Raw genomic sequence first — 14,706 nt, 5'->3', positions numbered from 1 at the left:
CACGCACACGTGTGTCACATCAGAGTTTGTATCATTGTCAACCAAAGCAGCCATCTAGCATAGTCCGGGCAGGATGAAAAAGCCTGCAAGTGCTGCCTGTATCTAGTCCAGGGATATTCAGAATGAACTTTGGGAGGCTTCTTCAAGTGGCTTAGTTCTTAGGCAATTAATAATTTCTAAAGTAAACTTGTGTAAAAAGTGCTCCTTCAGCCTGGTGGCAGCTGACACTCCTGACTTTTTAAGACAAATTAGCTCTCACTGGCTGGGATTGGAAAGAATATCCCTGAAAACATGGTAAAGAAGTGGCTCTGGTTTGTGTGTACAGTGTTGGAGTAGCTTCTGAGTGCACGTTTCATGCCTGCCTCAGGGCACTGCTCCAACACCAGCTCCTCACACTGTACACTCCTGCACGTGCTGCTGTCGATGTCCTCCAAAAGACACTCTGAAATAAACTTGTTATTGATTTCTTCTCGGTCGTATCACATGAGACTGGTTAAATCGGCCTGGGGAAGCTGGTCATCATTTGAGAGGAAAACCTGACTCCTAAGCAAGTGGGGAAGCAGCTTGTCTGAATGAGAGTGCCCTGAGCTGCAGCCCAAAACTGGAGACTGCTCTCACCCCTCAGACTCCTTTTTTGTCATATCATTTGAGAAATGCAACTGTTGCATGGAAACCTCAAATAATCACTTGGTATCAATACCCGGGGACCTTGGCAGCTGCACTGAATTACTTCTTGGTCACACAGCCTAGGGAAACTGCAGCTGGAAATGTGGCTGCTATCCTGCCAGCTACTCAGATTGCATGGGTTGAGATGTTGGGATGTCAGCTGTGGCAGCTTGCTTTTCCTGCATGGATTAACCCTTCGGGCACTCCCTCCTCTCCACCCAAGGCTGTGCCTATGGAAGCACCTGTGCCGCTTACCCGGGAATGCTGCCGTGCCATCCCCAGAGCTGCTGTGACCCTCATTCCCAAAGCAGTTCAGTGGTTGTTTCATCTTCTTGGCCTCCAGGATGTAATTTCTGGGAATTTCAGTGCCCAAGGGAGGCTCTCCAGTGCTGCTGCTGGGGTGGGGTGGTGGGACACGCTGCAAGGCACCCACCTCAGACTAACAAAAATGCTGGCAGGTTCCAGAGTGTCTCTGTTTCTGTTTTTCCTTTATAATCAGGGAGAAGTAGAAAAAGAGTTTGAAAGGCTGCTTGTGGGGTGTCATGGCAGAGTAGTCAAGGCATCTTATTAAAGCTGTTAAAAGGGTGAATTTGAACCTTGACTCTATGATACAGTAAAGGGGTGCCTCTGCTTTTGGTCCAGGCTTAGAATGATACCAAATGCATTTCCTTCATACAAGCCCGTGATCAAACAAACAAGGTGGCTGCATCAGCAAGATGTGGGCAAACAACTCACCTTGCTGTTGTTCTGCCATACAAGAGAGTTTAGTGAATCTGTCCTCCACCTCTGCCATCCTCCACTTGCTCATCAAAGAGTGATGAGAATGTGTTGTGCAGCTCAGCAAGTTAATATTAAGGAATTAAATATGTGGAATGTAGATTAATGTAGTGGAGAAGTGCAGAAAAGCCTGATTAGAAGCTGCCTCCCCCCAACATCCAAGACTTCAGAGGGATCAGAAAGAAAATGACAGATTCCATACACCAGTTCTGATAAATTTTACAGATCGCCCTGGGCTGCTGGAAAACCATTTCAAAGCATAAAAGTCATTGAGGTGGTTTTCTTTCTTGTATAGTGATGAGAACAATTTTTAAAACATTGAGTTTTGCTCTCACATGGCTGTACTCTCTCTGACATGTATTCACCAGGCTGCTGAAGTAGGGGAAGAGGTGTGGTTCCTTTGGACATGGACTGCTGGGGGTGGACCACTATGGTGCTGTTTAGTTTGTGCTTCAATGCCCCTCTGGTGTCTTTGGGGGGAAGGACCTGTCTGTGCTATTGTCACCTCCCTTAGGTCTTCTACTTTGACACTCTTGGCTTCAGCCAGCTTCAGTCCCAGAGCAGCTGAGCTCTGTAACAACGCTCTAGTTTTTACCCCAGGGTAATGGAAGGTTAAAAAATTACAAGTTCAAAATTTGAAGGTCAAAAGCCTTTTCCCTTTTTTCATTATATCCCTCTTTACCTGGTCAGTAATCATTTTCCATGTAACAAATCTTCAGTAAGACATATGGGAATATCACAAAATCTAGTTCTTATAGCCAGAGCTGGCTGCCCAAGGTGACTGGTGTCAGCCTCTGGTGGCCAGTGGTTGGGTCCTGTCACTGCATCCAATTAGTCTTTTGAGTAAGCAGGGCAGAGGCTCGTGCTCTTTCCTCATCCCACCCAGGAAGATGATTTATCCTAATCCATTTGCACCCATATACATTTGGAGCACCCGCAGTGTCCTGAGGCAGGAAGCTTCACAGCTCATCCAGCTCTTGTATGAAGACTTTTCCAATTGATGGTTTTGAATGTGTCCCCTGTGAAATGTTGCCCTGCACAGTGGGAAGCTGCCATCAGTCAGACAACTGGCAGTGGGGTTTACTTCTAGTTTCTGAGAGAGAAATCTGATGTGACGTGGCACCTTGGGAAGGCTGCCTGCTGCCCTGAAGGAGGGGAGGGGGCTGGCTGATTAGCTTCTAAGGCCATAAAGCACTGGGCCAGGCATGTTTTGCCTCTTGGATGTGGCATTGATAAGGTTGGAGTATTCTGACAGCACTAGTTTTGATCAGACACTGTAAAGGCTCTGAGACCCAGCTGAGGTTATTAAAATGAAGAAGAGGTGAATGTAAATGAACTGAGCAGAGTAATGCACCCCACGTGTACACTGGGATGTGGAACCCTCTATAGCTTCCAGCAGCTCTGACAATTACAGGGTTTGAGCTGTGAAGAAATGTGTCCCCAGGTAATACTTTTAGCCTCTATTGCTCATCTTCATCTTTCAGAGCAAGGAGGCTGCAGACATGAGAGATAACAAGCTGTGGTAAGATACTGCTGCTTTGTTTCAAGCGTGTTAACTTTTCTTCATGAGTTCTTATGAAGTAAACCTGTGGCTTCTTGAAGTATTTTGGGTGTTATCAGCCACAAACAAATGACAACAAGGTCCCTTTGTCTCAGGTTAATCTCCCCTGGCAGTGCATCTGGAGGCATGGATCCCCTTCAGCACAAAAAATTTGGATGAGAAGAGGTTCCTGATTCAAGCATTGGATGAGCGTTGGATGGAGCATAATTTAAACCTGAAGATAGTTCCCAATTGGATTCCATTCCCTCCATGAAGTCAGGAGGTGCGTCAGGATCCTAAAGTGAAAGGGCAACCTCAGGAATTCTAATTAAAAGATCAATGAGTTTTTGCTCCTATTGTCTCTGCTGTACAAAACCCATCTTCCCGGGAATACAATTACTGCCAAAGCATCTTCAGTCCACAGTTTTCTTGGTGAAGTAAATTGGTTTCTTCTCTGAGTACATTCCTTTCACCTATAATAAGATGTGTTTCATTGTATCTGACTGCACTAATTGATGTCCTGGTTATGCACAGTGCACAGGTCAGACAATCAATGCCCTTTACCATTTTAAACCCTTAGGATTTGGGCTCAAGTTGGAGTCTGTTTCCTCATCTTAGGTATTCAGAGTTTGCTTGTTCGGTTGGTCTGTTTCTCTCTGTGGCTGATTTAGTAACAATAATGTTGTTGATAAAAGGTTTTTAACATTCATAGCACTTTAGGACTAATCCTGCTTCCTTGGGGTATAGTCAGGCAATGCTTTCCTGAAGTAAAATGCTAGAGCCTCTGTCATTTCAGCCGCTGCCTCCTCCCAGCCCTGCGATGAGCAGCATGGCACACTGATTTAAAAGGAAAGTGGGACTGGTCACTCCTGGTTCCAAGTCACACCCTGCTTTGGAGAAAGAACCAAAATCCTGACTTGCTTCAGAGCAAGAAGGAACAGGCTGAGAGCAACAGAGAGAGCTGCCATGCAGCCCTTGGAGCCGCTGGAGACTGCGAGGGGACACTGGCAGCCGATGAGGCTCTCCCAAAGCTTCTTAGCCTGTTGTGTTGAGCTTAGCAACGAGTCTGGCTGGATCACAGCTCATGGTGTGTGACCTGCTCCTCGGGCCGACCAGAAACGTGAACAGCAGGGAGTGCTGACAGGATCCCATGTCTTCTGGACCCTACTCCTCCTTCTGGACAGGGGGCGATGTGAAGGAGGTGTCTGTGTGCTCACGGATTTGTTCTGCTATTCGTAATTGAAGTAGACTGATTGCAGGGTGTGGTGCGGGGGTCACAGATGATGCTCAGGTAGAAGCTCCTCTTGGAAGAACAGAGATGGTCCCTGACATCCCCCTGCTACTGCTCAGCTCTGATTCATACACAAGCCTGGGTATTTACTTTACAATACCCACAAACATGCCTTTTAAATAATTACTTGTCTTATTCCTCTTTCTGAGTTTGTCATCCGCGTGCGCTCTCATTCACAAATGTTATGGGAAGAGCCATTGTATTTTAGGTCAATTCCGGGCTCCATGATTTTTAGGGTGAGCGTGTCAGCACCTGCACGGGGAGGAAGGTGATGGGGAGTACGTGCAAGGAGGAGAGGAGTTCCTGGTTCCCGTTGCCCCGGATGCCCTAGAGGCTCCGCGTCCCACTGGCAGAGCTCTCCTGCCCAGCGCACCCCTGCACCCCGGCACACAGCGGCAGAGCCCGCATGGCCGGGGGAAAAGAACATCCCATCTAGGAAAAAAACCACCAAAATCCGGGGCTGCCCTTCCAGCCCTCCCCAGGGGAGAAGGATCTGTCCAGGGCTGCACTGCCTGGCTCAGCCTCTCGGGGGAGGGCTCTGCCCGGGGCCCGGAGCATCTCCCCGCGCCTGGGAGGGCTCCGGGGGGCGCGTCCCGGCGGCAGCAGCGAGAGCCCGCCCCGCCAGCCCCGCCAGCGCTCGGGACGGCAGCGGCCGGCGGGGCATTGCCCTTTTAAGCTGTTGGCCCCACTCGCCTCCTCCCCGGCTCCCGGAGGGGCTCGGGCAGCAGCCGCCACCGACCGGCCTCTCTCCTCCCTCCTCGCCCGCTTCGCTCCCTGCCGGGGCGCGGAGAGCCCCAGGGAGGCGACGGGGCCGGAGCGAGCCCGGCTGCCCCTGCCCCAGCCCCTTCTCCTGCCCCAGCCCCTTCTCCCGCCCCTGCCCTTTCTCCTGCTCCTGCTCCTGCCCCCCGGGGACCATGGGATGCTGCACCGGGCGCTGCACCCTGATTTTTCTCTGCACTTTGCAGCTGGTAAGTGGAGGCGCTCCGGGAGAAGGGGGGCGGTGGAGAGGAGGGGAACGGCGGAGAACTAGGGGTTCAGAGCCCCGGGATGGGGACGAGGGACAAAAGCCACCCCCAGCGCCTCCGTGGCCGCTGCCCCGCGGCTGGGAAAGGCTCCGGTCCCTCCGCAACTTCGTGTCGGAGGAGGAAGGTTGGAGGGATGTCAGGGTGCGCTCCGGGACGCTTTGCTGAGCGGGGGGAACTTAGTGATACCTAAAGCTCGGAGAAAGGTTGCGGGGGGGGAAAGTTCTCAATTAATACATTTGTACTTGTAAAATACAACAACAACAAATATAATCACTTTGTGAAAGGAGTCTCGGAGGTCTCGGTGGAGATGTTGCAAAGCAAAGCAAAGCAAACCAAACTTCCTCCGTGCCAAAACCCACCGGTACCTTCAGCCTCTTGGATGTCCAGCTCCGAGAAAGGGCTGTATCCCACTCTGCTGGTCTACCCGGGAGGGGTTTGTGCTGGCTGGGAAGGAATTACTTCAAATCTCCTCGGGATGAAGTGCTCAGATTGAATGTGCTTAGAAAAGACACATAGATTTCTTTAGGAATAAACTTCCTGGTGTGCGGAAAGTGTGGTCCCTGCTGGGGACGAGTTCCTCGTCATCCTGACATCTGCGGACATGGTAACACGACAAACAAAGGTCTGGTTGTTCCCTGAGTGTCTGTGCATCCAGCCTGGATCTGGAGGGTCCCCTTCTTGTCAATAGCTAATGTGCTCCAGGACTTCTCCAGCCTTAAAAAGGAAATGACAGCATCTAGGGATTTAATTTAATTTAATTTAATTTGCTTCTTCCAAATTTGCTTTATTTTGGAGCATTAGCAGCGGGCAGGAAAGGGCAGGCTTCCTGCTAAGTTCTGTTGAATAAGTCAGCCAGTGCCAAGGGGTGAGTCTAGTCAAAACTCTTTGTTTTGGAGTTGCTTGCTGCGACAGCCAAGTCTTTTCTGCTAGGGGAGGGTGAGTGGGCACTTCCCTGAAGGTGGGAGGGAAAAAGGGGAACCTGCTTGTTTTTAAATGTAAACCATCAGGCTAAAGTGGAAGGGGAAGAGGGTGGGAATGCAACCCTGCCAGCTCTGACTAGCAGTGTTGGAAGACGTGGATGGCAGATTTGACTCCTAGTTAAACAAAATCCAGCATGGAAGTGCTGAGGTTTTCTGGCACAAAGCATCTCGCCAGGCATATTTATGAGAGAGTTGAATGGCTGGGGAGTGTTATTTAGTCTCCTGGATTATCTCTTTTGATTTTTCACCCATGATCACAGAAGAAAGAAGCTGTACCCTGTATTACATTAGAAATTGTCACCTCGATGCTCACTGTCTCTTAAACCCATCACTCTGTTGTCCTGGTTTAAAACACATGCTCACACACACTGCAGATGAAAAAAAAAAAGAGTAAGAAAGAGCAAAAGCCATGAGCTGCTGGTGCTGTTCTTATTTCTGACAAGCGTGGGAGTTTTCTTGTAACCAAGATACAGGGACAAAGAACCCCCAGCATTTTATTTTCTTTAAGACCCTCCTCCTTGAAGAAAAGAATCAGTTTGGCTCATTCTTAAGCAAGTTTGGATGCCTCGGCCATAGAGATTTCCCATGGCACTTGCTGGGTGAATTGGTAGAGCTGGAAAAATGTAAACTATGGTGAGGGAATTCCTGGAGCTGCACTCTGGTGGGGGTGAGGTCAGGAGATCCTGGTTGGTTCCCAGCAAGTGCTTCGATGAGGGCGAGATCCAGCCTGGTGCTTTTGTATTTTATTTTTTATATATTTTTAGCAAACTTGGTCTGTAAACCATCACATCACTTCCACATCAGCACGGCCAAGTGACCTGCAGGACTTGCTGCTGCTCAGGGTGGTTTCTGTTAAGACAAAACACTGAAGTGATCAGGCCAAGATCATCAATAAATTATAATGACGTGAACTTCCTTTGTTCCTCTCATGTCTCTGCTCTGCTTCATTTGATACTTTGAACCCTTCACAGTCTTCCCTGCATGTTGCCAAGCTGTGTCTCCCACGACAAAAGTCCCAGGAGTGAAAATCCTGGCTCCTTTCTGGTCTGTGGAGATTTAAGCCTCTGATTTCACTAGGGAGAGGATTTCAACACTGGGATTTCCCACTTCAGTTCTACAGCACAGCCCTGTGTTTCTTTGCATGCTTTCATGTCTGTCCCTCAAGGCCTCACTGGAGCTTTTTAGAAACGATGAACAGGAACATGAAACAATCCCCCCAAAACAAATAAAAAAACAAACAAACAAATTAGGATTTGGGGCTGCAGTGTTCTGTGGAGTTTGTGTTATGAATTAGGTGCAAGTAGCTGTCTGTGCGAGGAGGTGTTTGCATGCTGCAGCCTGAATGCTTCCCTGGACAAAAAATGAAAAATAAAAGAAGGCAGAAAACAAACATATTCATCATTGCAGTGTATGCTCCCAAAGAAAAAGTTTGTGGTCCAGTCAGAGAGCAGAACAACGTGTGAATTGAAGGAGCTGCTACACAATATGAATACCAACGAGATCTCCAGCCCCCCCGCCCCGGGCTGAGCGCTCAGAGCAGAGCCAAGTGCGTCTGGCTGAGGAAAATCAGGGCTGAGTCCCCAGCGGTTTGCTAATCAAGAGGGGAGGGAATGCTGTAGTTTGAATAAATCATTTGCCATGTTCCAATTTTAGGTTATTGTTTCCTTGAAATGGCCACGTCAGGCTCTTGCTTCAGGGGGAGGCTGTGGGAAGGTTTTGGCTCTCCCTCCCCCTGATTCTGGTGTGTGTCACTGCCCCTGATCCTTCCCTTCTTCCCCATCTACCCCTGTCTTCAGCAGAAGTTTGGGTGAACATTGGCTGTGACATAGAGGACTGTCAGCAAGGGGTGGGGTGTTTGTAGCCCAGAATTTGTGTGTCCCAAGGGTGTTGTCACCTCCCAGTTCTCACTTTGGCCAAACACCTCTGCCATTCAGGGGCTGATATTACCTACAGCTCTTGTTCATCCCTCCCAGCCAGCTGCCTTTGGGCAGTTGCATGCTGAGAAACACGACTGAAACTTAAACAAGGCATAGGCCTCCCCAGGAAAAAAATCAGGACCCTGTAAGGGAGCCTCTGCAAAGGGTTAGGAAATGTATCTTGTAGAAATTAGGGTTGCAAAGGCTTGTCAAGGTCAGGATTTCTGAACCTGAGTGGTGTGATGGAGGCTGCTGCACCCAGCAGGACTAAGAACTGGGTGGGTCATGGTGAGAAACCACAAACAAGGGCAGAGAAATATTAAAAAATCATAGATTTGCTTCTTTCCTCTTTGCCAGGGTGAGATTGCACCCAACTGGTGTATTTTCTGGAGCAGGAAGTGATTGTGCACTGAAAGCACTATGTGAATTTATTTCCACCAAGCATGGAAAAATTCCCTCCCTCCCCATGCCCTGTCCCAATAAATCAAATAACTGTAGTTTCTTTACATTCTGTCCATGGATTGAGAGCTCAGATGCCAAGCAAAGCCTGGAGACAATTTTACAGATACATTATAAATCCCTCTAGGGTAAGAGCTTCTAATGGAAAAAGTGACTAATACTTCAAATAAGCACAGAGCAAGGCGCCCTGGGACGGGGCTGCGTATCGAGACTAACCAAAAGTAACTATATACCTTTATTTATTTATTTTCTCCTGCTCTCTTTCTCCCTCACTGCCTTCTCAGCAATGCCTTTTTCATCTCTTACAGAAGAGGGAGATCTATTCTAGGTACTATTTCAATCCAGGACGGATCCTTTTTTAACTGCTCTGGTAACTACTGTGGTCATGTCAGTTTGACGGAGGTATAAAGTGATGAAGGGGTGAAGGAGACTGGGGGATGGGATTGCAGCACAAATCAGGCAAGGCAGGATCTGGGGAAAAAAAAACCAAAACAACCCACGAATTAAAGTAGGTGGACTTGTCTGGATCAGCACATGTGGGTTGTGAGAGGGAGGTGGTGGAGCATCTTCCTACCCAAGGTAAGGAGTGAGAAGGAGTGCGGCATCTGCACTTTGGGGGCTGTGATGGTGATTTTCTTGGCTTTCTCCTCTCCATCCCAGGGATGTTTTGAACTGGAGGCAGGGTGGGGAGAGCAGGACCTGTCTCTCCCCTCCTCTGCAGCTGTCTCTGGAGTTGTGGCAGTTTGATGCATCTCCTGAGGGAGGCCTGAGCTCCCCCAGCTGTGGTAGGGCTGAGCACAAAGCATATGAGACAAGAGCAGGTGCAAGGGGAAGCACGGTGTCCCTCTGCTCATCATGCTGCTCAGGACCTCTCCAAAATTACCTTGTGTTTATCTCCTCTTTAGTTTGTGCTTAAATTACAATCCCTCCAGGGAAGGGACTATAATGTATAAGCACAGCACCCAGCACCGTGGCTTGAACCTTTCTCAGAGACCTGGCTAAATAATAACAGAAGTCTAAGGACCACGTTTGACAGATGCTGTCTTCTCCGTGTCTGTTCCAGACAAAGGAAAATTAAAGCTGTGCCAATAATAGAGCTCGTCAGCATTTTCCACTGAATCTGAGTTTCAGTAGAAACCTGGGGATTTGACTAAATGAATATTTTCATGAGAAGTATCTGCTTTCCATAGACAATTCTGAGTTTTTCTCCCAAGTTTTGGCCAGAATATTTTGGCAAAAAATCAAAAATGTGCTGGCAGGGTTTTGCTGTGCTGGAAAACATTTTTAATTTTGGAGTTGTGGAGCTTTTCTTCCAAATACTTGAATTTTTGCATGAGATTTTTCATTTTTCTTTCCCCCCCCCCCCCTCTTTTCCTGAGCAGCTGGAGTCAGCACTGCTGTAGCACGGTGGGTTAAGCCCCAGAGCAGCAGAAGGGAAGAGGAGCTCAGGGTGTGAGTTCCAGACATGCCCCGTTGCAGATTGTGCCTTGCCCTTCAGCCCACGTCTGCCTTTCCCATCAGAGATTGCAAGTGACTCACAGTGACCACGTCCCTTTGTGTCCTCCAACCAAACCCACCCAGACCAGGAATGAAATTTGGCAAAAGCCAAGCCAAAAAGCAGCTGAGGGCAGGGTGATATCGAGGTCAGCTCTTTTAGGAAACCAGGGCTTTATTTTGGCTGACTCAGTAGGTTTGCCTGACCGCTCTCTGCTTTCTCCTGGCCACTCTTTGCTCATTTACCTTCCCCTTTTCCCTCTCTCCAAGCACCAGGGCCATTCAAGAAGCAAAAGAACTACCTTCCCCTCCATGGGGAACCACTCCCCCTGGCTGCTGTGGGGTTAAGGGAGCTGACGTTGTCCCATTGTGTGCTAATAATATAAGGAAACTCGGATCATTTTGGCTGGGGTGCAAAATGGAGCTCTTCCAAGAATCTGCTCCAGGGGCCCTCAAATGGAACTTTTGGAGAACAAACTGGATAACAAAGGCCAGATTGTGATCGCTTTTCCTCCAGGAAAACCTTGGAATAGCCCATCATTCCTGGAGCACTTAAGAAAATGCATATGATTCAGTGAGTACTAAGTGCCTCAGCTGTAGCTTTCCCTTTTCCCATTAACAAAACATTGGGTTTGAGGTCAGTGGAACTGGACCTTTCTTTGTTATTTAAAAAAAAAATAAAAAGAGAGAGATAATTTGTGATTTAATGTCCTAATGCTTGTGGGGTTCCCTTTGTCCCCACTGTGCTGCAGGAGCTGTGATGAGCAGACCTAACTGCACAGGTTGGGACTCTGTGTTGAAGTTTGTTAGAAAGAGAGTTTTCAACAAAGTGGAATTTTTTTTGTCAAAAGTAACAAATTCTTTTCCCATTCCTCTTCCTCAGAAAATGAGGAGGAGAAAAAAGGAAATTTCTGGAAAAAAAAATAGAGATAGAAAAACCCCTAGCATTTAGCAATATTTGCTGAAAATTATGGGTTTGTTTTTTTTTGTCTTCGGAGCCCTGGAAATTCTCATCTTCTGACTGTCTCTGAAGTCACCATCTCTCTCCTCAACCCAGCTGGTGTTGGAGCTGGGCAGGAGTCCTCAAGGAGGAAGCACAGCCTTGGGTGCTGTGGCAGGGTGGAGCTTTGCTGACTTGACTCATCTCTTCTTAGCCCAGTGGGGTATTTTGGTATTTTTGTTGGTATTTGGTTGTAGAAGGAAACTCAATGAATAAACACCCTGTAGAATTGCCAAGCTGAGATGTCTTGTAATCACTCCAGGGTTATAATAATGCCTTTGAGTTCAGGAGATTTCAGAATGAGAATAATGGACTTCTGCTTCACATGTTTATTGAGCTTTGGTATGGGTCAGAATCTTATTTCACCTTCTTCTTGCCAGGGATAACAGCAAGGTTACAAAAGCAAGGATTAACAGTGGTAAAAACTAGGGAATCAGTAACAGTAAAGTAAGAATAGGAAAACAGATAATAAAACAAGGGGTGATAAAAACTGAAATTATTGAAATACCTGGCAGAAATCTCTGAGATGGGGTTTCAGCAAACGTGCTGCTTCTCACCAGGTGTTGGACCTGTGTTTCATGTTGAACACAGAGAAGTCGATTGTGATGTTGCTCTGGCTTCTCCCTGGCTTAGCTGAGCCTCAGGTCCCCATCTGAAAGTCCTTGTGAAGAGCAGAAGTTTTATTTTGCTGTGTGTTCTGAGGTGCCACAGACCAGGGAGGAGCGAGCAGCAGTTCTTGGCTGGGGCAGCATCAATGCTCCTGCCTTGACTTTGCTGTAGCTCATTAACATCAACTGTTTTTCCAAGGGATTCATTTTGGTCTCATTTCCACAAGGACCTAATTGCCATTTTCCTGGTGTCTGTGGCTTGTTCTCAGTGCAGCTGCTTCTGTGTCAGGACGTTAGACACAAAGACGTTGTTTATCAGGGAAGTGCAAGTCCCAGATTTTCTCTCAAAAGTGAGGACCCATGGACATTAGCAGAGCAGCTTTTCTGAACCCCCTTCATCCTGGATGTTCTTTGGATGAATCTAGGTTTGGTAATTGAGATGTCAGATTCCCTGACACCTTTCAGCTGAAAGGATGATGGTGTGGAAGCAGTGACCTCCACTGCCATCTGCCATGGCTTAATGAAAATACACTGTGGGAATCAAGGCAGCAGCTTGTCTTCCTCACTGCTTGGAGAAGGCAGACGGCAGGAGCTGCTGTGCCAACGTCCTCTGCCACCTTCCAGTGACCAGCCTGCCCTGCAGGCAGCTTCCCACCTGCTCTCCAGCCTCTCTGGGGCCAGGAAAATACCTGCTTTCTTCCCTCTTTTATTTTCCTCCAGTTTTCTCATCCAAAGTTCAAAACTCTAGAAAACCAGGGCCACCATTATACTTCTTCTGCACTGATGGAGCAAGCACTCACCCCAGCTTCCTCCATCCCACACCCATGAGTTTGGTCTCCCAGGTCTAGTAGGGCATTGCTCTGCAACAGGATCTGTTTTCTCAGCACAGTTCTCCAAGTCTCTTTCCCTGTCATTGTGCCATCCCCGAGTGACCTGGGACACCACTGACCAAAAGAAGGTAGGTCAGAATCATACAAGACAGACCCTCCATTACTGAGCACTTGAGCAACCAGTCACCTGGTCAAAGGTATGAAAGAACAAGAATTGATGATTACTGAGGATAGCTGGGTTACACTTCTCGAGAGCTAAGTCCACTTAAAAAATTAGTCCTGGTGCTCAGATGAATGCACAGTTCCAGCAAATATACAAAGCCTGGGGAGATGCCTCCTGTGACCCCTTTCTGGGGAACAGGGACCTGTGTCAGTGGTGACCCTGAAAATAGCCTTGGACCCATTAAAGCATCTGGTGCTGAATTACGTTTCCCAAGTGCTGTTCTCTGGAGATAGTTCATCTGTAAACACTGCTTCATCTGAAAGGGAAGGTGGATAGAGGACACTAAAGAAGGGGGTGGAGGATTTTTTTTCCCACACAGAACTTATAAAATATGACATTCAACCTTGCATGGAGTGCTCTGTGTGGTGTGCTCATCCATCATGGATAAACAGCCTCACCACAAGTAACAGTTTGTCACTGTCTGTCTTCAGCTCTACCTGAAAATTCTTTCTGTAGTAACCAGGGCTCAATCTCAGTACCAGGATGGTTGACCTGGAGATCATTAGGAACCTAAATCTTGACCTTACTTGGATTTGTTCATATCTAGAAGGATTGGGCATTATTCTTCAGTGCTACAGTCAGAGCATTGCCCTGCAAGTTAGTCATTGTTGATTTGTGTTGGGCATAGGTTGTGTTCTAAGGTCTACAAGCAAACCTTTTCCCTACATGAAGCTCAGTGGATAGATGATCTTTTTCTGGAGGGTTTGTGGCTGGGTCTTTGCTTAGTATTACTGCTGTGGCACAGACACTCAGGAGAGCCTGACTCCATGCTGGGGGGCTCAGAAGCACCCTTTCCCCCTTTCAGACATGATGGACCCTTGATGCTCTTGTAAGGGGGAAATAGTCCCACTTTGGTGGAAGCACCACATCCAAAAGCACCAAGGTCTGGGATGTAGTCATGGGAACTTAAAAAATCTTGTCTGCTTCCCTGAGAAGAAATTATTGAGTTAAACTGTCTGGAGAAAAACTCCTCCTGAGCCAAAGACCCTCAGCAGGACAAGACAGAGTTGACATTGAGGGGCCCTGAAAACAGCAAAGACCATAAGTATGTGTTTACCACCTAACAGCTTCACAGAGATAAGGTTTAGGTCCACAGACTAATTAATCTTGTGAAGAACAACCAAGACCTGAGTCCTGGCCCTTGGGCAGACTATTGCACCTCCACAGACCCCAAAACACCATTGAGGTTCTGGGTCAAGCACCTCCTGTTCCATTGCAGTGCAGAAGAGCTTCTCCTGCAGTTCTTCCCCAGAGGACAGTGAAAAGAACACCCAGATCTCTGGCCAGGTTTGCAGACTGTGCATATAGATAGCTTGTATGACTATCTCAACTACTGGCTACTTAGCCAAATTCAACCCAGTTCCCAGTTTCCCATGGCTACTGGTAATCTGCTAAGAGCAGATTTCCATGTGGGAGAGGAGATGGGCTCTGACAGGCACCTGCCATCCCCAGCTCCCACCAACCATGCACTGCTTGTGATACCATTGTGGGAAAGGCAACACACCTGCTTACATTGTATATGTACAGAATTAAGGGAGAAATCTGATTATCCTAATTACTGAGAAATGCTAAATATGTGCAGAATAGAGTGTGGCTAATTAGCCAGGGAGATTGCTGGCTGTTCAGCAGGGAGGGGAGAAGTGTAACGGGAGCTCACAGGCTGTTACGTGCCCTTTGCTTTCTGAGCATGTGGAGAAAAAGTGAGCATGAGGAGTTTGGGGATGTGTTTGCCAGCCTTAAAACAAATTACAGAGCTGGGAAAGGGCAATTCTTTTTTCAAACGTCTGCCACTTTTTAGGATTCTGGGTCTTCAAGTTTCCCATCTCATTATTCTGAAAGGAGACATTAAAGGGAAGGATGGGTCTGTCTCACTGAGCAAACAGCTGGAGAGAGCTCC

The 14,706-nt window shown here is 47.8% G+C and overlaps 1 protein-coding gene across 3 annotated transcripts in view; it reads left to right on the top strand.

Moving 5' to 3' along the window:
- Nucleotides 1-4,951: 4,951 nt before the first annotated feature.
- NKAIN4 (sodium/potassium transporting ATPase interacting 4) overlaps nt 4,952-14,706 on the top strand; it is a 50,480-nt gene continuing 40,725 nt past the window's right edge. For 2 of the 3 annotated variants that reach the window (XR_007890968.1, XM_051632958.1), the window contains exon 1: nt 4,952-5,242. Coding sequence is in view for 2 of the 3 variants with exons in the window: in XM_051632958.1 (XP_051488918.1) it covers nt 5,189-5,242 (54 nt within the window). In the remaining variant the exon portion in view is untranslated. The remainder of the gene's footprint in view (nt 5,243-14,706) is intronic. The other variant, XM_051632956.1, reaches the window with a different exon arrangement.

This window comes from Apus apus, chromosome 15 (assembly GCF_020740795.1).
Source record: "Apus apus isolate bApuApu2 chromosome 15, bApuApu2.pri.cur, whole genome shotgun sequence".
Taxonomy (NCBI): domain Eukaryota; kingdom Metazoa; phylum Chordata; class Aves; order Apodiformes; family Apodidae; genus Apus; species Apus apus.
Note: the sequence above shows the minus strand (reverse complement) of the source record. Positions and strands in the feature narration are given on the sequence as shown.